The 27,675-nt window shown below is 50.7% G+C and overlaps 1 protein-coding gene across 1 annotated transcript in view; it reads left to right on the forward strand.

The window, feature by feature from the left end:
• LOC136296103 (hydrocephalus-inducing protein homolog) overlaps positions 1-27,675 on the forward strand; it is a 195,479-nt gene that overhangs the window by 76,664 nt on the left and 91,140 nt on the right. The window contains 1 exon segment of the mRNA XM_066194927.1: positions 2,373-2,611. Within this exon segment, the coding sequence (XP_066051024.1) occupies positions 2,373-2,611 (239 nt within the window).

Below are 27,675 nucleotides of genomic sequence, written 5' to 3' on the forward strand. Positions count from 1 at the left end.
GGCTGTGCCAGGGAGCCTGAAGTTTGACTGAGCACTTGCTTTCAACTATCAGATTGCTTACCTAAAGAGAAGAGTTTCTCCCCACCCGAAGAACCAGTTGTTTAACTGTCAGCCTGATCTTAACTAGAGATTTCTTGCAAAGCTTCTACCTTTGGACCAATAATTTGTAGTTTGAAAGTTTCTCTTTACTTAATCCTTTTCAATTTGGAGGTGAATACATAAGCTTTATTTTTTTCCCCCCAAAATCCCAGGAATTCAGCTGGAGAATGGTAGCTGTCCCTAAAGAAATAACTTGAGCTGGGTTGAGCTGTTTAAGCTTTTTTAGGTTTCCCTGTTTGGGTTTGATTTTTTTTTTTTACTCTTTCTTGCCTGCTTTCTGTAACAGAGAACAGAACTACAGAGCCTTGGACGGCTGTCAGCAGTCTACATAAGTCCAAGGCTGATAGAGTTCGGCAGGATCCTAGTGCTAAGGCCTAATTCACAAGCTTTTGGCCTCTTCAACGAAGGTCTCGTCGATTTAGACTTCAGGCTAGAGATTGTAAGTATCTGTGGGGCCGTTTTCCAGGGAAATTGACTGGTTGACATTACAAGCTGCCATGACGTGGTTTTTATATGCATCGGCCTGTGTGAGAGGAAGCGAGATACTCCAAGATTCCATCTGGGTGAGGCAAAAGGAACCTGGCTCTGGAGTGGTTTTAGCTGGGGCACTCCTCAGTGAAATCAGGTGCAGAGATGTTGGAGCAGAAATTCGTCTGGATTGTGTTGACGAGTTCTCCCATAATTTTATGGAAGGTCTTTAGCTGTGTGTGTCACGGTTTTTGAGCTCTGAGATCAAGAGAAACCTGTGGTCCTTTGCTCCTCGGAGAGCATGGGTTTCCCTGTGCTTTCCCTGTGCCATCTACATTTGCTTTGTGCCAAACTGCTGTTCATGGTAGAGAAGAGGGTGTGAGGTCTGTCCTCAGACTGCTGGTGGGGAGGCAATTTTCACACCTGCTGTGGGTCAGGCCAGTTGGGCTGTCCACACAAAGACATGTGTGGGGGTTGTGCACCCCCCCAGCCTGTGGTCTCTGTGCCTTTGAAGAGCATCTTTGGGGACCGGCTGCAGAGAATGGCTGTTTAATATGTGAAGGCTGCATAGGGCAGAGGAGCTGGGGCTGCTCCCCTGGCAGGGAGAGCAGGGCTGCTGCAGCCAGGAAGGGCTTGTAGGCTGGGCCTGGGGCTGGGTGGGATGTCTGCTGGAGGGGGAGATCTCTGAGGGGCTTGAGGTCTGTTCTTCTCCATGCTGGGTGTGTTGAACTTGGAGCTGGTTAAAACCTGATCCTGTGGACTTGTTTGTGTCTGTGGATAAAGCATCAGGCCATGTGGGAAAGTCCAGCCACAGCCTCCTGAGCCAAGGAGGAGGGGCATGATTTTTCCTCTTGCTGCTTTTCCTGCAGTTTGGGGGATAAATGTAACCTTAAAGTGAGGGATTTTTCCAGGACAGCTTTCTCGAACTACACAATGAAATTCTGCCTTCCACCTCTTCAGGGAGCAATGCACCTTGGCTGGGTGGGCCTGGTGTGTAAAGGATGGGCTTCACGTGCTCGTTCCAGGGCTGGACCTGCAGAGCTGTGTCTGTACAGCTGTGCTGGTGCGGGGCCTTTCCTCCCTCCTTTGGGCAGCTTCCAGCTCTCTTGGCCAATCTGTGAAGCCCATGAGAAACCAGAGGACACGAGTTCTTAGGAAGAGTGGGCCATGCCCACTGAGCACATGTCATCCAGTTTTCCCTCTGCTTCCTTCTTTCCTGCTCTGCCATAACCATTTAGAGGTGACTTTTCCAAAGCAGAAGGCCCTGGGGCACCTCTCTACAGCGGATGATCAGTGGGAAGTGAGGGCCTCGGTCCTTTAGGGGACGTTGAAAAGCATTGATGGCCTCTTGGGAAAGGATAGTTTGGTGTTGGGGTTTTGCTCAACTGGTTTTGCGGAGATATTCTTCAGGCTCTCAGCAGTGTCCTCCAGCTGTGTGGTTTCTGGAGTGGGATTTGAGCCGTCATGACTTCCTCTGGCCCTGAGCCTTTGTGAGAAGCCAGGAGAGAGAAAGCAGCTTTCCTTGGCACACACTCCAGAGAAGGACTGGGGAAGGAACACTCTCCTGAGGATAAGCGTCCCTTGGGTTGGGCAAAACTGGGTTAATTAGGTGAGAGTCTGTTAAAGGAGGGGAAAATACAGGTTGTGTAAGCTCTGCTGTTCCCCAATACTGCAGCTTAAATTTAGGGAAATTAGGCCTTTAGGATTTTTATCCTCCCCTCTTTAGTCTTCTCCTTTTCTTACACCCCATAAGAGACCAGGGTGTATGGTTTCCATCCTAAATGCACATTATGCGTGTCTTACAGGCTTGTAAACCTCACTGCTATGTTATTGAACCCAGGGAAGGAGTGATCCCCGCCAGGGGTGATGTTCATGTGACTGTCACAGCAACCCTGGATGACACTGGGGTTTTTGCTGATGCTCTCCAGCTGTTCATTGGGAACAGACTTTGGACCACCTCCACGCTCCTGGCTTTTGGCACTGGCACCACAATTGTCACAGACAAACCATTTGCCCCGGAGCTCAACTTGGGATACCAATTCAGGTAGGAGATCTCCCACTCCCACCTCTCCTTCTGTCTCAACAAGGAGCAGTTTTGCTGTAGTCCTTCAGGCACGATCTTCTTCAGTGTTCAAAGACCCTGACTCCTTCCCTGAAGGCAGAGATACCTTTAGAGACATGTGATGGCCAGTTGAGCGTTGCTAGGTACCCTCAAAAACCACTGAAAGAGAAACCAGTTGCTCAATTGCCACTGAATTGCCTTCAGTTCTAACACATCTATGTCCTCACTTGGTCAAGTAATGATCTCGCAGGCTCCCCCAGAACAAAAGGTTCCCAAAATGGCGCCTGGGTGAGGCGGGCCCTCCGTGTGGCTGCGGGACCAAGGGAAGATGGCATCGCACCCTTCCCTTCCAAAATGGCACCTGCCAGGCAAGCAGGGGCCCTGGGAGCAAATGGACAGGAGGGTGACGACCCCCCTGGGAAGGCAGGAGCCCGCAGAGCAGTTCCAGAGGCAGATGGAAACTTGCTGGTTTGTGTGGGGCCTGCAGTGCCGCTGCCAACGCTTCCTCACGCTGCTCGTGGGCTCTGCTGCTGCCCTGCCTGCCCAGGACTGATGCTTGTGCGGGAGGCCAGAATGTTAGGGTGCCCTCTCAGGTGCATCACCTCTGGGTTTGACCGGCAGCCTCAGGATGGCCTAAAATATTAGCGAGGCAGCATGATCAGAGGTGTTTGAAAAGCAAAACTGTTTTAATTAAGGTGAAAATAAGAAGCCATGCAGAAAAAAAGAGAAAAAGCTGTGCCGAGTGCAAGGAGGACCTTTGCACTTGCTACAACACCCCAAAAATGCCCTGAGGATCTTGGTCTATTCTCTTAAGCATGTAACAATCCAGGCCGGATTCTTGGCATCCTGCCCAATAGAAATAGGAACAGGGCTTGAGGCACAGTCTCAAAGATCCAAGGGCTGCGTCCGTCCTGGCACAAGGCCAAAAAAGGTATCAAAACCTCTGGTTTTTACCTCATGAGTGAAACAAAGAATGGAACCCAAATCCTTCCCTTAAATGGAAGCCTCCTTGCCACTGTGGGGCTGCAAACCCTACCAGGTGAGGTACACTTCTACACAGGACCTTGCTCATTTTTCCGTTGCCAGCAGAGTTTGCAAAGTTCACTTCAAAACAGTTTCTGATTGCGAAATGAAGTTTCTACAAATGACCACCAGTGCAAAACCAAAGCTTCTATGAACGAGAGAGCCCCTGCTCCCCTGGTTTCCTCTCCTAGAGCAGACAGATGATTTCTAGCAGCTTGCTGGGATCGTCCAGAAACTTCCTCCGCGCTGGCTTTTAAAAATGCCTGCAATCATACCCCCGCACACAAGGGCCTCAGGTGCAGGATCTCAAAGATTCAATAACAGTTTCGGGTGCAGATTAATGCAAAATACAGTAACAGTATGAATCACCCCAGAACACACATTTTGGAGGAAAACACCAGATCCTGTTAGCCTGGCCTGGAAAATGCTACATTACCATTAGAAACATATTCCTCCTTGCAATAACGACATCAGAAGGGCAGCTTATCAGACACTGTTCCCGGTCCACATTAAGAGCTGCAAATGAAGACGGTCTCCAAGCTATTAACAGCTCAGAATCCTCATTGGGAGCAATCTGATGACCAGGACAATAGCTTCTCCCATACTATTTTCCATTCTGGTTTCTCTTCTAGCCTCCTTCCCTGTGCTCATCAGTTCAGACTAACAGATGGGGGCCACCACTTCCATCAGCTCTTCTGGAAGGTGGAATGTAACAGGCCAGCTGGGAAGGAGGGCCAGAGCACCTCAGCCCACAGTAGCCCCAAGGCCAAACGTGATTCCCAGAGGCGCAAACGTACGGCCCCCGTGTTTGGGCTGGAGCCGCTGTCAATGGACCTGAAGCCAGGAGAGTCTGTGGACTTGGTGCTGCCAGGCTTCTCCCGCAAGGCGCAGGTGAGGTCCCCACCACGGGCTGAGCTGGGGAAGCATCAGATCCCCTCCCCTGGGCTCGTTCCACAGTCCCTTGACATTTGCCTGGGGAAATGAGCCTGTTTGGCTCCCTTTGTGCAGCTCACAGTCAAAGCTCAGGGGCTGAGTCGTCTACGCTTTCTGCTGGAATCACTATCATTAGTGGCACTGGCACGGCAGGAAATGTTCTGAAACAGCCCTGGAATCAGATTGATGTAGCAGAAGCAGTAGGAGGCCTTTAGGTGCCACTTCAGGCTCCTGCTAAGATTCATCCAGCTCTGCTCAGATTTTCCAAAAGCAGCATGGTGCTCTGCTTTCCCCTCGGAGAACCACAGAACATCCAAAGCCATGTGCTCCTGTTTTGCAGTTTCCCAAGAGAGCTGAGAGGGAAAAAGTTGAAAAACGTCAGCAGTCGTGTTGGACTCTAAAGGGGAAAACTGAGACCATTTGAATTTCAGTCAGGGAAACATTTTCTTAAATGAGGCTTGTGCCAAGAGTGGGCTGGTGGGAAGAGACAGGAAGGACTCAAAATCATCTGGTTTAGACTTTTTGAGAGCATTTTGGTGCTCAGGGGTTGATATCTATGTGTTGAAAATGCATGTTTGCTGTGTCTGTGTATCCCAGAGAGCAGAACTTGGCCTGCTGGCTGCAAGCGGGAATGCCCAGCAGCCCAGCTTGCCTGCACAGGCAGCAAGAACCCCTGGAGAGCCAAGGTTGGCTTTTAATACTGAAACCACACTGTGAGTCAGTGCTGGTCATGTTTTGAAATATTCCCCCCGCAGGCCCGGCCCCCCTCCCCGGGGCTAGCTCTGGAGAGGCTTTGGAGGAATATCTCCGAAGGGACAGGACAAAAGATTTCAAAAGAGGCTCTTACCCCCAGATTATTCCAAGTCGTTTATTCCTCAAAGGGGTCCAGGGGCCGAAAGAGAGAGAACAAAGAAATCCAGGGGTCTTATCTAGTCTCCTATTTTGGGAGGGTCCTGGCATTCAGCCAATTAGGTGTGGACATGTAGGGAGGAAATTCCAGAAGGGTCAAAAGGCGAGAGACCATTCCCCTAAAGAATTGCAAGGTTTCTCCAGGAGGAAAATGCCTTTGAAGCCCACAGTCAACAGGCACAACCTGTCTGTGTTTCCATCACTTTCGGGGAGGTGATTGCTGTAATCAGTTGATGATTCTTCCTTGCTGCTTTACTGGCGCTTTAAATTCTCTTTGTCATCTCCCTTTTTTAGGGATTGCTGTGTTCCTTCTTTTGCTTTTCAGGTTTGCTTTTGTTCCCAGTAAGGCCACAGTGTTTGGTCTCCTCTCTTGCTGCTCTGCCTGCATGACTGTATCCCCCAGAACTGCCCTATCCAAAGCTGACCTGCTAGAAAGGAATTTCTTCTTCCCCGCAGGAGAATGTGCTGTTATGCTTTCAGGTAGCCCATTCCCTCCGTGGAACACGACTGCATAGCTGTGTGCAGGCAGAAATCAGCAGGTTTTTGGCCCTGTTGAATATGCAGATGATTTGGTTCAGGTGCTCTTGTCTCCATCCTGCCGGTGCTGACCTGCTCGGCCCTTCCTTCCCACCAGGCACTGCCCTACTGCCCCTGGCCAAAATGCTGGAGCCAGACAGAAGGGATTCAAGTTCACCCTTGGGAATTCTGTGCCTGTACCTCCACAGCAGAAAGGGCTTTGGAAAAGGGGTCAAGGAAGGACGTCACCAGGGCATGGACAGGTCTCCTCTTGTCCTGTTTCCTCAAGTGGCAAAATCATGGTTCCATGTCTTTCCTGCAGAATCTTCAGGGGGTGCAGGTCTCCATGGAGAGCTCACCTTACTTCCAGCTGGCGGGCCCCAGTGATGCATGCCGTGCCGTGCCAGGAGGCGCCATTACCGATGTGCACGTCCACTTCACTCCTGACGAGAACAAGGTGAGACTGGAGGAGCCAAAACACAGAATTATCTCCAAAGCCATTGTTGTCCCTGCACTCTGGGTACAGCCCATGCTGTGAGCTTGGCTCCAGGCCGTGGGCAGGCAGCCTGCAGCCAGTCCCAGCTTGGCATGTGCTGTCAGGCCCTGCACCCAGGCCTGACAGGCCCTGCTTCCCCTCGCTGCACATTCCTCTGAGCATTCCCAAGGGAAGAAAGATGCCCAGGGAACAGTAGGCAAACGGTAGAGGGGTGTTGATAGATGTCTGGCCATCTCTAGGTATAGTGGAAGGGGTTTCATTATTCTGCAAAGTACTAGAGGAACAAAGAGGTCAGAGAGCTTTCCGCCTTCCTGACGGGCAACAGCTTCCCTGCCTCACCCGGGGCTGGAGCAAGGACGGTTCTTTTTCACACCCTCTGTTCTCCAGCCTTGCGGCTGTGCTGTCCCAGAGCACAGCTGACCATGACACGGCTGCAAGGCCAGGGCAGAGGATGTGCTGTGCCCGTGGGCCCAGCCTGGCACAGGCACACTGAGCTCTAGGTGCCCTTAGTCAGCAGGAGCTTGGTGAGCTGCAGGGGACTTGGACACCTGCCTGAAAGAGCTCGTGTAGGGCAGGTACAGCCTGCAGGCAGGCAGACCTGTGGGCCCAGAGCCGGTGGCAGCGACACTGCTGCGGCTCTGTCTTCATGCCTGTCACTGTGGCTGCTCTGTCAGCTGGCGCCCATTCCATGCCAATTGTGCTTTTGCGTGCAAGTTTGAACACCAGTGCCGAGGCCCTGGCAAGTCTGCTCTCAGCGCTGTGATCTGGAGGCTCGTTCATACAGAGGGGTTTAGGACATGGCATGGAAGGGAGGAGGCCTTGCAGGGAAACAAAGAGAGGCTCTTTGCAACAGCATCCTGCTACCTCTTAGCACTGTTCTTCTCGTGACTTGGTTGGAGAGGCAAAATTAGAGGGGAGTTCTGAGCAAACAGATATTTCTACACCAGGCCAGAGGTCCAGGATCTCTTTGGGTGCAGCTGTTCTCTCAGTTTCCTTTTGCTGCTTAGATTCAGTTTAACACTTTGTCCTATTCTCAATCCGTGGGAATATAGTAACCTAAGGAGGAATGTCCTGTGTTCCCTAGCTCCATGTTCCTTAGAAGGGACTTAGGAATTATTTAACATCATTAAAATTGAGAGTAAAAATTATGGTGGCCCTGGGCACTTGTCTGTATGACCCAAGTGACACAAGAGCTTAATGCCACTGAGATAGGTTTTGCAAAGTGCACTGCTGCCTTTAAAATGTGAGATATTAGTAGAACTTATTGTTCATTTGGGGGTGGAATAGGTAAATTGATACCCTTGAAGGGATATAGGAAATGGCTTTTCTTCTGCCATGGAGATGGCACCAAATGACCTGTGCTGAGACAGTTTCTTTTCCTGCAGGTTTATTCCCATGAGCTCGTCTGCGTCAGTGGAGAGGAAAGGATAGTTGTGCCAATTCGGGCCATCCCTGCCCGAGCTATCCTGGACTTCCCAGACGAGCTGGACTTCTCAAAGTGTCCGGTCAAGGGCAGCACCCGCAAGAGTCTGCTGATTCAGAATTGTGGTAGTGTGGCAGCTCATTACCAGCTGGGCACCGAGAGGTGAGGCAGCTCATCTGTCCTTGTGCAAAACACCTTTGGGGGATAACAGAGTTGGGAAAGAACAACAAAAGGAACCAGAGCATGGGAGCTGCTGCCCTGCGTCGCCGGCTGGAAATGGGCAGGATGGATGACATCTGCTCTTGCTTTCAGTGTTCTTAGCAGGATGCAGCCTTTGAGCTTTCTCTGCCCCAGATTTCCTGGGGGGTGCTGGAACATGTTCGTTGCTGGCTTGCGCCCTCCTGAGCACAAGCAGCTTCTGAAATGGGTACTCACCACTGTCAGCCAAACAGACCCATTCTCTGGGAGGACACAGGCACATGGCTTTCCAGTGGTGCCTGCATCAGATGCCCAACATGAGCTGTGTTGCAGGCAGCCGGTGCAGTTCCTGTTACTTAAAGCTGATCTGATTTCCCTTGTCAGCTGAGGGCATCAGTCCCCTCTTCCGTTCCACGATGAACCTTTGAAAGCCGGTTTAAAAATTTCAAACACGTGCTTTAAATCTCTGAATAAGGTCGTGCCCCCTTTCATTGAGATCTCATTTTACATATTCTGAAGTTCCTGTGTTTCTGCTGTTTTTTCATTTTGGTTTGTGTTAAATGTTTGCCAAAAGATCATGAATTCTTCATTGGGAACTTTCATAAATGTCAAGCTCCTCCAAGGCCTATCAATACACCACATGCCCATAGGCATAGGCACAGGTGTATTAGAAACATGAGACATTTAGTGACTATGTGAAAAGCAATTGGGCTGATTTAGAAGATAAAAGTATAGAATAACTTTCTCTAGAGGGGACCTCTGGAAATTGTCCGAGCAAATACGCTGCTCAAAGCAAGACCAGTGTCCGGGGATTGCAAGGGGCCATTGGGAGATCTGGAGTTGTCTTTAGATGCCATACAAGGAAACAAACATACAAATGGACTAGTTAAAAAGCCGAAGACGACCTATTAAAACCCCTCCATGACCTTATCTTTTCTGCCTGTCGGGTGCAGTAGTGATTCATTGAAAGGGTAGATCTAACAGGATGAGAACTATCTTAAGGAACAGCTGACAATTAACTCACTATATTGCTCTAATCAAGCCATAAAAGGCCAAAATTTATCCTGCCAGCCCCATCTCTTGGCAGTGGTTTTCATTTGGTTATTATAGCGTCAGGGATGTCTCCTTCACAGTCCTTCTTATCTGTGGGCTCAGGGAACAGCTTAGTGATGTTGACTGAAATTCAGAGGAGTTAAGTTTAACTGTAGAGCTTGTGTCCTTGGGTCTTGGGGAGCCAGGTCTATATGAGAGATGACTGCTCCAGCAGGAACAGGGGAGTCTGGTGGGTACAGCCTGGGGTGGGATGTAGGAGATGCAAGGGCTGATTTGCACTCAGTTTTTCAGCCCTGACAACTGAAACTTGGCTGGATCCTCTTCTCCTGGTAATTTGAAAATAAGAAGATATCTTCTTTCTCACGCAACCCCTGAGGTCACTCCCAGGAGTGTTATTCGCATCCTGCCATCTGAGGGCAGGAGTATGTAACATGGGGCAGGAGTGGGAAGGGAAGGGAAGGGAAGGGAAGGGAAGGGAAGGGAAGGGAAGGGAAGGGAAGGGAAGGGAAGGGAAGGGAAGGGAAGGGAAGGGAAGGGAAGGGAAGGGAAGGGAAGGGAAGGGAAGGGAAGGGAAGGGAAGGGAAGGGAAGGGAAGGGAAGGGAAGGGAAGGGAAGGGAAGGGAAGGGAAGGGAAGGGAAGGGAAGGGAAGGGAAGGGAAGGGAAGGGAAGGGAAGGGAAGGGAAGGGAAGGGAAGGGAAGGGAAGGGGAGTGCTGAAGTGTGGCCAGGGACTCCCTTAACTGGCAGCTTCTCTTTCTGGCAAAATTCCTGACAAAACAATAAGAAAAAAATCCTGTGCCTTGCCCACACCAGGCACCGATCCCCCAAGCCCCAGCAGAGACCTGCAGCAGTGCTGGCTCACCCTCGGGGCAGATGTGGGAGCTCGTACAGTAATCGGGCTCCGGGGCTGCTGGGGCCTTGTCTTTCCTCCTCTCTCCCCAAAGTCTCACATCCAGCACATAAACATTGCTGGCCCAAGGCTTCTCCATCAGCCACTAGTGATGTTCTCACTAGTGGTAATGGAGCAGGTCAGGCCCATAACTGCAGCAATAGGTCCTTAGTGAGCAGAACCTGAAGCAAGTTCATCAGCTGTCACTACTGACATGAATGAAATTCAGCTTGCCAGATGTTCTCTATATTTTTGTGTGTGATAAGTTCATCACCAAACTCCCCAGAACACCCTTTCTGTGCACAGATTGACCACCAGCAAAGCACTGAGGAACTTTTGTTTCCTCAGTGGGGCTGTGGAAGAGCACAAAGCCCAGCAACTTCTGGGCAGAAGCACATTTCACCTGAGCTGTCCCTGAGCATCAAAGCACGGAGTCTTGTGTTTGTCAGGCAAGAACTGTTCACCTGGTGACCAATCCTAATTGCTCCTGTTACATCCAAAGTGCACCAAGACATTTGCGTAATTATTTCCAACACATTGCGCAGAGTTTGTCTGGTGAGCCAAGCAAACAGTTACCAGCCTGGATGACAACCCAGGGCCCCAGACTGCACTGCTGGTAAATACACAAAACCCTCCTGTTCTGCCTCCTCGATGTGCTCCTGCTAATGGTGCTTCATATGGCTGGGATTGGATCCTTCAGATTGTAAATGGCATCCTCTGTTTGGGTCTTGTTTCCATGTCACTGTATTGCTCTAATCTGCATTTGCACTCTTTCAGAGTTTTGATTGCTCCTTTTTGTAGAGCAGCTTTCATTGAAATGCTGACAAAATGTGCTAATTCAGGATCTTTTCAAGGTAAAATAAACCAAAGAGCCACGCTGCAAATTCAACAGTAGTTATTCCGTGGTCTTCAATAGAAAGTTCCTTCTCCCTGTCTGATTCCTAGGCTGTAATCTCACAAGAGAGGTAGTGCCCTAACATTTGCATCTCTTGAGAGGAAGTTTATAGGTAGCAGGAAATGAGAAATTCCTGAGGCAGTCAGCGTCAAGTTATGCATGCAGATAGCTCTTAACTCTCTCTGTGCTTTTCACAAACCATTCTCTGATGGGATTGCTGGCAGTCAGAAGGCTGGATGCAGAGTATGGGGGAGATTAGGTCGTTTTATCCCACAGGATCTTCTGAGGGCTGGATCTCCTCAGAAGTGGGTCAGTAGCTGTTTCTGATCCTGGCTGTTCTGTCTGTCTTGGCCGTAGTTTGTTTGCTCCCTGCTTGCCCAAGTGAGCTGAAGTGACCTGCACTGCAGAAAGAATGTCATGGCCAGAATTCCCCCCAAGTCCTGATCCTCTCTTTGTGTTGCAGTCCTTTCTCCGTGGTTCCAGCCGAAGGAATTCTGGGCCCTGGTCACACCATGCAGGTGACAGTGGGATTTCACCCGCTGACGCGCGGTGACCATTTCGGGTCCCTGGTGGCGCGCTGCATAGGTGAGTGCTGGGCAACGCATGGGACACAGGACAGTTCTCCACCATCACTCCCTGTTCATCCCCCTCAATTCCCTCTAGATGTACCTTCTCTGTTCCAGCTCTGCCCCAAAGAAAACTGAAATAGCTGGTGTTTAAATGGTTGAAAAAGTGGATCCCCTCTAACAGGGCTGAGATTTTTGGAATTCTGTTTTGCTGGGTGTTGCAGAGTGGAGGAAGGAGGAACCCTGATTCTCCACTACTGTGTGGCTACGCCTGGGTGAAGTTTTATTTTACTCCTGGGCAGTGCTGTATGTGAGCTGCGAGGTCTCCATCAGACTCTCTCCAATGCAGTGTATTTCTTGCACACCTCTGTCCTGTATGCCGCTTCTCCACTGGCTTGTCACAGACCCTTTTACTATGTTGCCCTCTACACATCCATGCAGTTTTTGCCTAATAACATCTTCAGGCCCTCAAGTTCCTGTATGGTGACAAATCAAGACAAATTTTTCCTCGTCCCCATTTCCCAGGCCGTTCATGCTGTTGCAAACCTCTCACATCTCCCATTTGATTTCTAGACTGAGGAATCCCATTCAGACTTCATATAGAAGCTGCTCTGTACTTATTAATCTTTCCTTGTCCTTTTGTATTTAACCTGAAATGCTCCATCTTGGTTTTTGAGATCAGGACAATATGAAATATTTCAAGACTGATGGGGCTGTGGGTTTGGACAGGAAGATGACGATGATGATGATTTTTATGGTGTTCATTTTGTAGTGGTTTGTCATATTGCAAAGCCAGGCTGGTTGTGTTTCCTCTCCTGTGTCCCCTCCTGCTGTGGGCTGTCACTTCACCTGTTCCTCTGGGTCTCCTTTTTCTGCCCACATGCCCCCAGGCGTATTTGCTTGTCAGCAACAAGGGATCCAAGGGATCAGGAGGGGCAGGAGTCTCGTGGGATGCGCAGGGGAGACCTCGGCAAGCCAGGATTGACCAGGGCTCCTCAGTGTCACCTGAAGGACTTTGATGCAGAAATCCCAGTGGTCTGAGTGGGTCACCTGAGCACATCTGACAAATCCCACTGTACATACTGTCACCTTGGGGCCAAATCTCTACAAACACCTTGGAAATAAGGTGGTTAAGGAGGTGCCCAGGACATCCTCACGCAGTACACACAGAGCTGTCAGGACGTGATAAATGTACTGATCCATGGAACTGCTAATACATTTAAAAGCTATGACACTTTCTTCCGTGACCTGTGGTTTGCTTTGTTCCTTGTGCTTCCATCAGCAACTGAGCTAGCTGAGCAAAGACTCTGCTTTGTTCCAGGTGAAGAAAGTTTCTTCACATTCCTTCGCGCAGAAGCTGCAGATGTCAACATTGGATTGAGCACATATTCCCTGAAGGTTGAGAAGACTTTCATCACCACATCAAGCCACACAAGCATGTTCATCAGGAACAGGAGTAACATCACAACCCACTTCCAGTGGAAGATGTTTCCTACTGAGGAAGCCGACAATGAAGAGAAGAGGAGGTTGGTTTGAAAGATACGTTTCAGTGAGATACATGGCCCAAGACTGAAACTAATGCATGGCCTCAGGGGCGTGTTGGTGATTTTGAATGGTTTAGGCCAAGTAAACCATCCCTGGCCTTAGGGTGTGTGTCCCTGGGCTGCAGGAGCTCAGCACAGCATTCCAGTTCCATTTATACTCCAACCAAGGATGGCATTTTGGGAAGGAAAGGTTGATTGCAATGACTGGTTTTCCTCAAGTTCTAATTGGGCTTTTGCCTCCCTAATCTTCTTCCTACATGACCTGGCAACATCCCTAAACGTTTCCTGAGTTGCCAGCCCCTCTTTGCAAAGGCGATACGCCCTCTTTTTTCCCCTTAGTTCCTTCCAAATCTCCTTGCCCATCCAGGCTCGTTGTCTTCCCTGTCAGCTCATCTTTCAGCACACAGGGACAGTCTGTTCCTGTGCCTTCAAGACTTCTTTCTTGAAGTATGTCCATCCTTCCTGTACCCCTTTGTTTGTAAAGGCTGTTTCCCAAGGTCCTCTCCAAAACAATCTCTTGAACAGGCCGAAGGCTGCCTTCCAGAAGACCAGAGTGTAAGTTTTGTTGATGCCCCTCCTTGTTTCACTGAATGTTGAAAACTCTGTTATTTCACAGTCACTGTACCCCCAGACAGTGGTGAACAGATGAAGTTCTTTTAGTTCTTAGGGAATCCAGTACCTGGATCCCAGGGAGGCAGCAGGCTTCCCTGTGGAATGGATCCGCTCGATATGCAGGGCCCTCATTTCCCCTTAGAAGGGGTTCACTTACTACCACTACCCTTCTTTTCTTCATAATACTTGAGGCTGGGATCTGTCTGGCAGAAAAAGTGCAGCTGTCTCCAGACAGAATTTTCTCTTTTAGTGTCATCTGTCTGAGCCTCTGGATCCAGGGCCTCATACCTATTCTGTCAGGGTGCAGTCATGGGGGTCAGGACAGGATTTTATTACCTCCTCAGCACAAGCCCATCTCCATTCCCCACTGTCTCCTAGGTCTCCTCCTTCCGCCTGATCACAAGAAGGGCAGGGCTCCTCTGACTCCTGCTGAGCTTCTCTCGGGCTTGGAAGGGTGTAACTCCAGCAGTTTAGTTTTGTTTTGCTCTCCCTAACGCTCCTCAGCCTTTCCGCTTCTTCCTTACCTTCTGCCACTAGACAGAGCAGATCATTCACCTGCTCACACTGCACGCAGGTGTCTTTCACATTATCCTCTGATATTAACACCAGGCTCAGACCCTCCCTGCAGCCAGGGGCCTGGACAGCTGTGTCCTTCCTGGGGGGTTCTGTTTGAGATAGTACACTCTTGCTGGCGGCAGCAGCAGCAATGACTTTGGATCATTTGTAAACTGTTGCTGGGGAAAAAAAAAAAAAGCAGAAAGACGAATGAAAAAAAAAAAGGCAAGCACCTCACAACCAACCAAAAGACACAGCCCAGTACACAAGGAGGGTGGGTGGCTGCAGCCTTTCTGCTCAGCCTGCTTGTATCAACTGCCACGCAAAAACTGAAAAAATGCTGTGCAAACTGCCAGCCCAAACTGCTGTGCCAAAACTGCCGTGCCAAAACTGCCAGCCCAAACTGCCGTGCCCAAACTGCCAGCCCAAACTGCCGTGCCCAAACTGCCGTGCCCAAATTGCTGTGCCCAAACTGCCGTGCCCAAACTGCCGTGCCAGAACTGCCACGGCAAGCGCCTGTTTGCTGCGGGCCAGGTCGCTTGCACTCCCCAGAGCCATTTTAAATCACCTGCAAAGGAACAGGAGGTCGACCCTCACCCGCTTGAATGGATGGCAAGAGGGTCCTTTAGTGCCCTGGGCTTCTTGGTTCTCCACTGTTCTCTGTCTACTTACACAGTGTCTGACTTCCATACGAGCTCTGTATGTTAAAAGAAAATCCCATGACCTTCTCTGGCTATTTCCCTGGGCTGTTTATTTCCATTTTTTCCTACTTGCCTGCCTCAGCCTGGATCCCAGGTGATCCACTTTTCCCTCAGAAGAAACTGGGTTTTCTTTAAGTAAACTTCAACCTGGTTTTGGTTTTCTGGATTTTTTTCCAATTACATTTGTTTTCATGCCAGTTTGTGTCCTAGCCTGTCACCAGGACATTTTGTTTTTCCTTACTTCCAGTCTTAGGGATGGTGTTAGTTCTAAGGCCAACTCTCCTGCTGTCAGAGATGCTTTTGAGATCTCAGAGCAGAGAGGACTTTTTTTTATGAGAGGAGCTAGTGCAGGATCCTTTCCCTCTCTGGCCATTCTACTACCATGCACTGGGATGGGACCCAAAAAGCTCTGGATCCTGAAAAGATGATCTCTCCAGGAGTTTGCTGTCTGTCTCCTGCACCAAGAAGTCCCTTCCCCTCTCACAGCCTCTGTTTTCATGCATATAAAACCTTGGATGTCACTGAAGGGATGCGGTGCCTGAATTCATCAATTTCCTTTGGAAGTACTCTGGGATGCTCTTGTGAAAGACAGAGTAGGGAACAGGACAGGTCCAAAATGGAAGAAACAAAGAGCGATGCTGGTAACACGTAACCACAACCCAGCTTCGTCTCCCTTTCCCAGGGAAGTCCTGCAGTGGGTGCACCGTGATCTTTATCTGCTTCCCCCGAGCACCTCAGTGGTAGGAAAAGCCAGCTGAGGTGGCTGGTGGATTCTCCCTCAGTTTTGGCAGAGGCTTTGAGGCAGGAGACTCTCTTGAGGGATGCTGGCTTTCCAAAGCTCTCCTGAGCTTGCAAGTGTGGAGTAAAGCTACCTGCTGAGCTTGTGCACAACAAGTTATCTTCTGATCCGATTGGGACCCTCGTGGCTTGGGGTCAGCCCTTGCTGGGGAGCTGCCGCTCCTCCCCAAGTGCTTTGCTCTCCCGCACTTCCGCTTCTCTCTGCAAATATATTAAATGACCTGCTGGCTTTGTCTCTCCCTGCGGCTGCAGGCAGTGTGATTTGCTGGAGCCGCCACCAAAGGTCTGGATGGAAGACTTCATGGAGGAGAAAAAAATAAAGAAGGTGAAGGGCTTTTGTGAAAATCGCACCTCCCTCCTGAGCCAAAAGGTCCAGGAGGAGAAGGCAAAGGTGCAAGAAGACCCCCTGCTGTTCTCCAATGACTTTTTTTTCATTGAGCCAATGGTAAGTGATAGCTGAGAACCTCATTTTCCTCCTCTTCCTTCTCCTCCTTCTCTTTCTCCTCGTCCTCCTCCTCTTCCTTCTCCTCCTTCTCCTCCTTCTCCTCCTCCTCCTCTTCCTCCTCCTCCTCCTCCTCCTCTTCCTTCTCCTCCTCCTCCTCCTCTTCCTCCTCCCGCCCACCCTACCCCCGCCCCTTCCCCCGGGTGCGGTCACTCAGCAGGTCCTCAGCTGGCTCGGTGTGCTCAGAGGGAGGGCATGGAGTTTCTGGTGCGGCTGCAGAGCTCACTGCTGAAAGTATTTCTGCCCTGCAGGCTCAAGGCAGGGCTGGGAGCCTGACAAAGCTGAGCTCTGCTGCCAGGGCTCGAGCTCAGGGCACTCCGTGTCCTTGAAGTGTCCACAGGGACCAGTTTTTGTAGGTAGGGGCTCCCCCGACACGTGCTGCTGCGTGGGGTTCAGCGGAGGGTGTTGGAGCAGTGCCAGTTCACGGATTGACCTGAAGCATGCAAGGGTTCGCTGGGAAAAGGAGGCCAAATTCAGCCCAAGGTTAATCGTAGAAATGCCTGTCCCTTCCTCTAACCACGACTCGCACTGTTTGTGAGTCTCCCAGTGTCATCTGTGAGCCTGGACACAAGGGTGGGAGGTTATAATGGGCATTTTGAGTTCTCTTGCACACGGGGACAGTAAACCTTTTCTTTTTCTGTTTATGCAAGCAAACGCCCATGTCCTCCCATCAGCCAGAGCCCTGATTCTGAGTATTGGCATTGTGAGAGATGATGAATGCCTGGTGTCTGCACAGTGCAAAATCCCTTCTCATCCTGGAGTAAATCCTAGAATAATCCCAACCTCTGCTTTCTTTGAAAAAAGGTTAAACTAATATTTTTCTTTCCAAGGAAGGGGATCGTGTTCTTGGTTACTCCTATGGCCCGTCTAAGGCCAAGAGCCACCAGTGCACAATGGCAGTTAGGTACCACTGTAGCTGACTGCAGCATGATGTGACCAGGAGCTTGTGTCAGAGCAGCAGGAACATTGTGGAGAGTGGGGGCTGATCAGCTGAGCATTGAGAGCGCCCAGTGGTGTGTTGAGCTGGGTTTAGAGTGTTTCCTTGGGCTCCTTATGTTGTTCACTCATCACTGATGCTCTAAAGAAAGGCTTAGAGGAGTGGTTGAAAACAAGAAGTGTGAAGTTTGAAGATAAATCTTTTTCTGTCTCTTTCTGTTTCAGGAGGGAGAGATTGGGCCACGTTGTTCGGCTGAAATCAAGGTGACCTTTAAACCCCTGGAAGCACTGGAGTATCAGAGTGTGGCCTACTGTGACATCTCAGGTACAGCTCCTTTCCCCTGCTTCTCTCACCCACAGTGAAGCCATGGAGCAAGCCTGAGCCCACTGGGCTCCCATGTAACTGCTGGGAAGAGTTCCTGGTCAGCAGGGCAGTGCTGGCACATCCCCAGTGTCCCTGCAGCTTCCAGGGAGTCTCCCATGCAAGGCCAGGGCTCGGAACACCTGTGTCTGGATTGCTGATCCCAGAACAACCCAGGCAGTGCAGGGAGATGTTTTCATGGCACGGCTTTGCCAGCATTTCCTCAAAGGCCAAGGAGCTGCAGAGCAGAACAGCTTTAGTGAACAAGCACTAAGCCCCTCTAGACCACTGGCCTCCAGGATGGGTCCATTTGACATGGATCCACCATCAGGCAGTCGCAGCTGAGTTAGAAATGTGCTCCCTGAGCCTGGATCACCTCCAGACACCACCAGGCCAGCAGGGGCGGAGCCCCGCTGAGCCCAGGGTGTTGGTAGAAGGACCACCCTTGGCCACCACCTGCTTCTCTCCCTGTGTGGGAATTGTCACCTTGCAGCTCTCAGTCTGTGCAAACAGAACACAGTGCCGAGTGTCAGAAGTGGAGGACAGCAGTCCTGTGCTGCTGGGCCAGGTGGTTTGGCAGTTGTTGCCTGGCAGTTTGCCAGGTAGCAATTGCCAAAGTCTTCGTGAGCTTTGTGCCTTCAATGAATGGATTTCAAAGCTCCTCTAAGTGCATGGGGAGGAAACCCTAGAGTCATAGTATGTTAAGGATGGAACGGACCTCAAAGACTGTCTAGTGCCAAGGCCCCTGCCATGGGCAGGGACACCTCCCACTAGACCAGGTAGCTCCAAGCCCCATCCAGCCTGGCTTTCAACACTTTCAGGGCTGGAACCTCCACAACTCCCCTGGGGAACCTACTCCAGCGTCTCACCACCTCACAGTAAAAAAATTCTTCTCAATATCTAACCTAAATTTCCTTTCTTTCAATTTATACCTGTCACTCCTTGGCCTGTCGCTACAGGACACCAGAGATGTTTTAAACTCAGCAAACTGGTGGCTAAAATTGGAAACCAGCCCAAGGAATGGGTTAGAAATTGCAAGTCAGCCCCAGGGGATATCTCCTGAGGGAAGAGAAGGGTCCATATCTTCTGCTGCAGCATCAAGAGCTGGTTGCATGCAGCTCAGATTTAGGGTCTAGCATTGAGGCAGCCTGGAAAATCCAGTAGAACAGAGGGAATTATTGTACTGAAATGGACATCTCTCCCCAGGCCGTGAGAGCAGGCTGGCCCTGCACCTCAGAGGGGAAGGCCGCAGACCCTTGGTTGAACTCAGCTGTGATACCCCGAACCTTGGGGAAGTTTTTGTCAAAACCGCCCACACCCATGAGGTGAGCACCAGGGGTTGGGATGGATCCTGATGGCTCCTGAGGCAGCAGCAAGCCTGGTGGACCTGTGGAATTCCTGGCAACCTGGGCAGTTGTGAGCAGGGAATAGCTGATGTACTGGTCAAATCTGGGCGGGGGGGGAAGGGGGTGTTCCAGAAAAATGTGTCTGTTGTTCATGAAGCCCCAGTCCCTTCTTTTGGGCAGCCTTCCATAGGGATCAGCTGGGAGGCTTCCTGCAAAACAACCCCTTTTGACCCAACGCTGGGTCAAAAAGCTGTTCAGAGGCTTTTGTGGCAGCACCAGACACAAGGCACCTTTGTACTGGGCTGTTCGGAAGCAGCTGGGACAAGCTGGCTACATTTGAGCTTCAGTCCACCGCAAACAATTTTTAGTCAAGTGTCTCCTGCTCATTCCTGGAAGTCACAGGAAAGCCATCCAGCCTCCTGGCTCAGTGCAGGCCCTTGCAAAGGGCTTGAGGATTCTTTCCCTTGCTGTCCAATCCCTCACCACACTTCAGGCTTGGTGCATCTCTGGCTCTACAAAGAGAAAAGTGTTCCTGGGAATAAAGCAAAAGATTTTTCTACCTATTTGCCTCCCCCCTGTTGGGGGTCAAGTTTGCAAAAAAAAAGAGAGAGCAACTGAAAGAGGCAGAAAACGAGGCACTACATCATGCCAGACACTTTCAGAAGTTTGGTTGTGGAAGAGAAAGACACGTTGAGTTTTCTTACCAAAAGATGGCGCTGTCTGTACATTTTGATGTTGATGCCTCCTTCTCAGTGTATTGTTTTCACGGTATGGGAAAAGGTAAATGCGTAGATACGGTACTGCTGGAGCTGCGCTGACTGGGGCAGCAGCAGCTCTGTGGTGATTCACTACGCAGCTGCAATCACCCCACGTTGCTCTCAGGGCCAGGTCTGAATGAGCTTGGTGCTACTGACCAGAGGTGGACTGCTCTGTGTCCGTGGGGTAACCCCAGGGTGACTCCAGTTATGTGGAGTTATGTGAGCTTCGCATGAAAACCCAAAGGCAGAACTTGTCCTGTTGTATTTTTTTGACTTCTGCCGTCCAGCAGCACAAAGCATCTTCTGCCTTTTCTGGGTGTTAATTGCGCCATTAGAAAATGACTCCCAGGAAGGGAAGATTTCACGTGTACTTGCATTTTGTTTTCTTGCTGCTGCAGGTGAAACTGATGAACAAAGGAGTTCTTGATGCTCCCTTCACCTATATCCCTTCAAACACGGAAGTGGGCTGCTGCTTCAAGTTTGTACCCGAGGAGGGCCTCATTGCACCAGGTGGGATCCAGACTATTCAGATCTCCTTGAATGCCGCCGTGTTGGGGCGGTTTGAGGAACCATTCCAGTTCCGTGTGGCTGGATCTCCTACGCCTGTGATCCTGACCATCGAGTAAGGACTCTGGGAGCTTACTCTGGGTGGGCACATCTGTAGCTGTCTCTGGGACATCCCCCACCTACCTCATTCTGGGGTCGGGCAGAGAAAAAAGATGTTTCCTGAGGTCTTAATCTCTGCTCTGATCCTGGCATTGCCTTAGTGTGGGGGTGCCTGCTGCCCTGTGTGGTACCCGGGAGCTGGAATGACTCCTCCCTGCAGGGATGTCCCTCTGCCTTGGGCCATGGCAGGCAGTGGCATGGATCAGCTTTGGGCAGTAGCTGCTCTGGGATGTCCCCCCTGAGCACCCAGCAAGGCCCCCAGGGCTTTGGAGATGGGCCAGCCTGGGTGATTCTCCACCAGCAGCAGTGTTTTGAAAAACTTCTGTTAATAATCCATCCCAAACGGGCAGCAGCAGCCTCAGCTCACCTCTCATGGCCATGCATGGAGGCAGGCTGTGCTCCGAGCTCCTGTGCAGAGTGCTCTGCTACCTCCTTTCCACAGCCAGGAAAAGGCTGATGTGGGAGACAGGGAACTGTGCAGCAGGAACCGTCCCAAGGACATGGGCTTCATCCCATAATCCTGGCCCTGCAGAAGGGAGAAGGGGTGATGATGGGGGAGGCAGAGCTCAGTCCTCAGGACCACAGCAGCATGAGGGCTTGTCCCTGCTAGCCTGAGGCGTGTGCTGGTAGGATAACGTAGTGTAAGCAGGAAAGCTGATGCTGGCTGCTCTGGAGCTTTGGAGCTAGGCTGCTGCTGTTGGGAGGCACTGGATCAGGGCAATAAAGAAATGAAAGCAATCTGCAGTTGATTATACCAATAAGATAAGGGAGATGGATTAAAAAGAACATGAAACTTATTACTTAGCAGGAGAAAAGTGTTGACTAGGTCTGCCCATAGTAGAGAAACAATTACACTGGCTTTGCTTTTGGAGGAAAAGTGCTGCTATTTTTATTTTGGAAATCAAGAGGGAACCTTTCACCATCAAATAATTGATTCTCCTCTGTCCCTCCCCCAAACTCGTCATGTGTAGTGGTGCGGAAGTTTTCTATTACATTAAATGTATTACAGTTGTATGGTGTACCCTTGATTTTCTGTACTTTGGTTCAATGTACCCCAGTTCTATACTGTTCTATTTTTAAACTCCCTCATGTTGCCGTCTCCCCCTCTGCCTCCCTCTGCCTCTCCTTGTCTCCCCAGTTACAGTCCCTGGTCGGCTACCCTTTCCCGCCTTGTGTAGCTGTCTGTCATCCCTCAGGGAGATTCCCCCTCCCTGCCAGTCACCCAGGGCCTGTCCCCCAGGTCTGGAAGCTTCGATAGGAGCTTCCAGGTGACTGGCTGATTGGAGGGTCCTCCCCTGCCTCTTTTTGGTTACTGGTCGTTGTCCTTGTCTATTATGTTAATGAATCCGCTCCTCTCCTACCCTACTGGCGTATGCGTACCCACCCCGAGTCTCCACCTCCTGTGTGAAACCCCCTGCCTCCCAAGGCTCTGGGTCTCTCCGAGGCTCAGGCTTTAGGACGAGGGTCCCCTCGCATCAATAAAGCCGAAGTTCCAGTTGCCTCCGAGAGTCCCACCTTTCATTCCTCCACCATAGCAAAGCGGCAGGGCGAGTCGGCAGCAAAGATCCCACTAAGATCCTGTGGGGACGTGTCGGGGCTAGCCAGGCGTGAGAAGACATGCGCCGCCGCAATCATGCGTGGGATGTTATTCCATAAGCAGCTTTCTCCTTGAGCAAGAGAAGGTGTCTCTTGTTGAGATGTGTAGAGCGGAGCCAGGGACAGTCCTGTGAACACAGTAGAAGACACAGTTCACTGGTCCTTGACTTTTAACCAAAAGGCAGGGTGCGCATTGATTGGCGTCAACCATGAAATAAACTCGTGTTGGGCAGCTTCAAGTGCTGCCTTCAGTGGATGTTGGTGACTTTTAGTGCCTGTCTGCTGAGTTCAAGGCCAGGGGAGGAGGTGTGGTAGATTCAGGACACCCATGTTTGGTTGTTTAAGCTATTGCTCCTGGCTGTGCCAGCTGGTGCACTAGTGACAAGCTGGTCCTTTCCTCTAGGATTCATCTGTCCACTGTGTAGAACTGTTAATGCTCTTTTTGGAGGATGTTTGGGGCTCCCCTGGCTTCATGTCTCAAAACTCTGTCTGTAATGATTGTGTGGGTCAAAATCTCCTGAGAAAGCTTCTCCATGGGAAGACCAGTTACAGCCAAGTAGCAAAGCAGGGAACCTGTGGCTGGAAAGGCTGGTTACAGAAGTTTGTGGGGACACCTTTATGTCCATCCCATTACAGATGGGGAAACTGAGGCACGGAGACACATCTGGATGGGTTTTCAGGGTCCCTCATGGGACCACCGGCAACTTGGGGGCTTTTCCTGCCTGCCCTGCGTCCAAAGCCCCATCAGTGGCTGTGGGCTGCTGGCCTCTTGGCTTTAGCTGCCTCCTGTGCACATGGACACTGTGCTGAGCACATGGTGGTGCGTTGATTTGAAACCCACGATGCCCCTGACACCAGGTTTTGTGCCCCCAAGCCACGACAGCCGGAGGCTTTGCAATTCCCTTTAACGCAGCCATTTCCTCCTGTGTCCCTGTCATCGCAGGGGGTGTGTCGTTGGGCCGACTTTACACTTCGACACCGATGAGCTCGACTTCGGTGACATCTCCTTTGGTGAGCGTTCCCTGCGCTGGGACACAGCGGGAGGGATCTGTGTGCTCCAAAATGGAGCACTTGAACGTAAAAGCATCCAGCACTGCTCATGTTCTGCCACAACAGCCTCTTCAGGGTGTTGTAATAGATACATACTATTAAATTCGTGGATTAAAATTGTGTGTATTAAAACTTTGCAGTGGAATGTAAAAACCCCTGAATTCCTGGAAATAGTTCCAGGGCATCTCTTTGCATACCACAGCCTTTTCACAGTCCAAAGGTGTAACCTCGACATCTGCCAGAGAGATAACCGGGAAACAGCCCATTAATCATGGGCTGACCACATCTTCACAGTTCATCAGGAGATCCGATCCCAATCTGGGCGGAGGTCGGCAGAAAACCTTCTGACAGAAGATTCGGAGACTTTTCATTCAGACGTCTTTTCAATTTCTCAGGAAACTCTTTCAGATATCCCTTGCGGACACCAGACATTTCAATGATTCTGTTATGTACATGATGTCATGTTCTTCGGGTTCTTTGTTACCGTCTTGTTTTCGCCTCAGGGTAGAAAAATGGTATAAAACGCCTACCCTGAGACCCCGAATTTGTGGGCAGTACTCCGGAGAAGCACCCTTTGCTGCTCCCGGATTGTCCACCCAACCTTCGATCGATGTTGTCCTGATTTATTGTGGCGTTTCCCGAAATTGCTTTTCAAATTTGTTAAATAAATCTTTGATTTAGGAAATTGGCTCTGATCATTTATAACAGTGTGAACTGCAGGTGCCTCAGGTAGCATTTTGCCATTGTGGGATCAAATAGGAGCAAGTATTTTCTGGTGTCTCTGTCCTGGTTTAAAAGACAGATTCTGCCAAGGAAGGTGGCAATCTTCACGGAATGGAATGATGACCCTCCTCTCTCCAAATTACTATACCTTTGAAATTACAGGGCTTCCAGGCAAAAATATGGAAAAGGAATAGCAGTTCGTTACTAGAATATATCAGGACAGCACAGACAACAACGCAATGCCAGAAGTTTCCAACCCGCCGAGTCCTGTTTTCCCCTTTGGTGTGGTTATGATCACAGGCTGGAGGAGCGGTGGGCTCTGGCAGGGGAGTGATTTCCCTCCCAGCCGGCACGGGCAGGGAGGGAAGGAGGAAATCGCTGCTTTTGCAAACTACGGGCAGCAGGAGATCTGGGCACTGGCAATCGGGAGCAGGCAGAAGCGGGGACGGCGGGCAGGTTCGATCACGGTGCTGAGCCCGGCGTCAAGCGCACGACGTCCCGCAGCAGCACGCTGCTGACCTTCCCGAGCCCCGCGCGGAAGGACGGAAAGGTCTGCCCCCTGCAAACCTCGGCTCCGACTTCACAACCGCCCGTGGCATCACGGCACAGCTCCCAAAGAGCCCCGGATGGAAAAGCCCACCCGCACAGCCGAGACCACCCCAAACCTCCTGTATTTCCCTTCCCAGACTGAGGCCAAAATTCACTACGAAACCTAAACTCATAACAATGAAGTTGTTGAACGTTTTAAGAAAACTAATTGCCTCTCCTGATCTGCTTCTTCGCCACCCTGCATCACCACTGAGGCACTGGTTAAGTTGCCTTTTGAATAAATGAAACAAGAAAGGCAACAGGTAGAAACGCATTCCTAAGGTCTCTTCAGCTGAAGGCAGCTGTTGTATCTTTGCTTCTTTTTAACTGTTGTTGACTGTTGTCTGCATGTGGTGACCTCAGTCTCATTTGAGGTTTTGACATCTGTGTTTGTCCCTTTTGTGCTTCTCTTGCCTCCCTGCTGGAGTCCCTGCTGGAGCCGGCAGTGATTACTGTTGATGGGCACAGAGAAGCTCTGGGCTGCGCCTGCAGTTGTTTTTTTCCCCCACCTGTGTTCAAATGACTCTTGGTGAGCAGGCCTGGGGAGAAGTCTCCTCCCCACAGAGCTGGCCAGCCAGTCCACTGCAGAGCGGGTTGTGGCTGGTGTCCGGGCTCTGCAGGACATCCCCACCATGCGTGGCACTATCTCTGGCTTTCCAATATGGAAAGCAAATCTCAGAGTTAAGGTGGGGTAAACCCTTGCAGGCAGCAATCACAGTGAGTAGTATGGGTGCGATGTCCCCGCTTGTTGGGTCAAGGCTCGGGTTTGCCTCCAGCTGAGTGGGCTCTGAGCTGTCACATGCCCAGTCTGTTTGGCCCAAACCAAAAGACGCCTTAAGAATTCTGCAGAGAGAAACTGCATTAGGGTGCTTTGCATCACGTTCTAGTTCCTGATTCCATCCTCACTTTCTTCTGCTGTAGCTTCTTCTCAATGGCGACTCACTCTTTATGTATCTTGAAAAGGGTAGGAGTGTTGGCAGACTTAACAGGGAATTTTACAGTTTGAATTTTCAGAGGAAATGCTTGGTCTGGGTGCACAGTCATCAGGGAGAAATAACTGGTGCTGGTTTGGGGCAGGTGAGGGAGCTTCTCCCCATCAGAAAGAGAGAAGCTTGCAGTGTTGAGCAGGGCTAAGAGCAGGCATTTTCAAGGCTGCAGTCTGGAATCAGTGTTAAAGGGAACTAAGTGACGACTAATTCCTCTTGCAGCTTCTCAGTAATCTGTAGTTCAGATAATAAAGAGCTAAACTCCTATCACGCTTTCATGCTACCAGGGTATTCCCACCAGGAGTCACGACATAACTGGTGCCTAAATGGATATTTGTGTCCTTTTCCTAGGCTTTCCCTACACCAAGACCTGTCGCCTCACTAACACCTCGCGGGTGCCGGACGATGGCACTCAGCCTGCTGTTAGCAGCTTTGAGCAAATACTCAGCGACAGTGAGCCCTCCTGGAGGGAGGGAATTCATTTTTCTGTGAAGCCACGGGAGTTTACAATGAACCCCAGCGAAAGGACCCTCCAATCCCAGGAACACCAGGATATCGAGGTATGGGAAGAGTCCAGCCACACACACTTCAGCAGCGGGTCTGAAGCTTCACGGGAGTGTGGGAGGGCTTTAGCTCTGATGCCAGCTCTGATCATCGTGTGAGCGAGGATCTGCACTGGCGTGGGGCCTCTGTGAGCTGGGTTACTCGGGACGTTCCTGAAGGAGCACTGATTTGTTTCCAAAATCACAAGCTGAAATCATGTCCCATAATGGTCAAGTACTGAAGGCATTTTGGTGTTTTTGAGAGCAATGTCTTTGATTGCAAGTGGGCAGAGGACGGACGAGGACCAAAGGTGGCTGTTAGACAGATGTCATTATATAAAGCAATTTGCTTTTCTTCTTGGTCTCATTTCTCCTGTCCTGGGGAGTAGAATGATTTGTGTTCACTGCAGGGATCTCCAGTGAAGGCAAAAAACTCTGCGGCCATGAACTGCCCAGCACCTGCTGGCCCACGCTTTGTCTTCAGCTTCCTGCTGTAAAGCTGAACTCATTCTGTTCAAGTCAGCAGATTTCCACTGCATTTATGTCATTGTAGTCAGATGAAAATTTGCCCCTTAATTTGAACACAGTGCTGCACAGAGCTTTAGTCTAATGTTTTAATTTAGCTGACCTATGCCCTGATAGCAAGGTGTGCTTAACAAATCTGGTATTTGCCAGAAGGCTTTTGTCACTCTTAGAGACTGCTCTACACGTGGAGCGGCAGAAGAATTAAGGCAAAATCCTCCCTTTACTTACCACAAAAACTGGAGGACATCACACGTGAGTCATGAGCTTTTGTAAAGAAGAATTTACTGCTCTTCTCTTCCACCAGGTGACCCTGTGTTCCAACACTGTGACGGAATACAACCGGAAATTGCTGGTGGACCTGGAGTGGTTTGGCAAGGGAGTGGCATCACTGATCATCAAGGCCAGGTACCAGCACTTCCCTGGCCTCCCCCAGCGCACTGCCTTGCACAGGATGTGCTGGCTGCAGCTCCCAAGGAGACGTGTTGTTTAATGACCTCATGTTCTGCCCAGCTGGACATGAGAACAGCAGTGCTTGAAAAGCAGCCTGTGGTGAAAAGCAGCCCTGCTGACAGCCCAGCGTGGTCCTGGGTCGTTTTCTAAAGGGACCAGGAATGATATCATTTATTGACCTGGTGCTTGAGGTGAAGCAAATTTCCCAAGGGCCTCCTCGCCTTCTTCCTGCAAGAGGTGGAGTTGTGCTGGGTTGCAACCAGCCCGCGTTGGCTTGGGGCACACCAAGCAGTCTGCTGAGGGTCAGGGTCTGGTTCTGTTAACGAGGGCACGTGACAGTGGGGAAGTGGCTCACAGCAAGAGAGGTGAGGGCAGGATCTTCAGAGGGGAAATCAGTCCTTGATGTGGCAGGTCAGCTCTATTTTTTCCCCTTCTCTCTGCTTCCTGTTTTGAGCTTTGATGTTCTCAGGCTTAAAGCAAAAGTTGTTCTTGCTCCAGCAGAATTCCATCCTGCTGTGCTGCTCTAGGTGTCAGTTTAATGACAAGAGGGATGCAGTTCCCTGGTGCTGTTCCCACTCCCAGGCAGAGCCATCTCGTCAGTGCCTGGGCTGCCATGTTTGAAAAGCAAGTGCAATTGGGGACAGTCAGTATTTGGACCTGTGGAGTGAAGGACCAGGGGAGTTGTAGGAACTGGGAGGGAGTGATCTCCCACTCTGTGGGGCAGGTGATGTCTCATGCCCTCCAAGGCTGGAGCAAACAGCTGAGTTCTCAGGCAGGGTAACAGCACCATGGGAGAGAAGGGAGTCCTTTTTACTGAGACACTAGAGTCGTGTGTTCCTGGAGCCTTAATGAGCACTGATCCCTGTTGGGAAGGCTCCCCCAGAGCTCATGGATCACTGGGACTGTT

Source organism: Chamaea fasciata, unplaced genomic scaffold (genome assembly GCF_029207755.1).
Source record: "Chamaea fasciata isolate MVZ Bird 193981 ecotype frontalis unplaced genomic scaffold, bChaFas1.0.hap1 SCAF_12, whole genome shotgun sequence".
NCBI classification, from domain to species: Eukaryota; Metazoa; Chordata; class Aves; order Passeriformes; family Sylviidae; genus Chamaea; species Chamaea fasciata.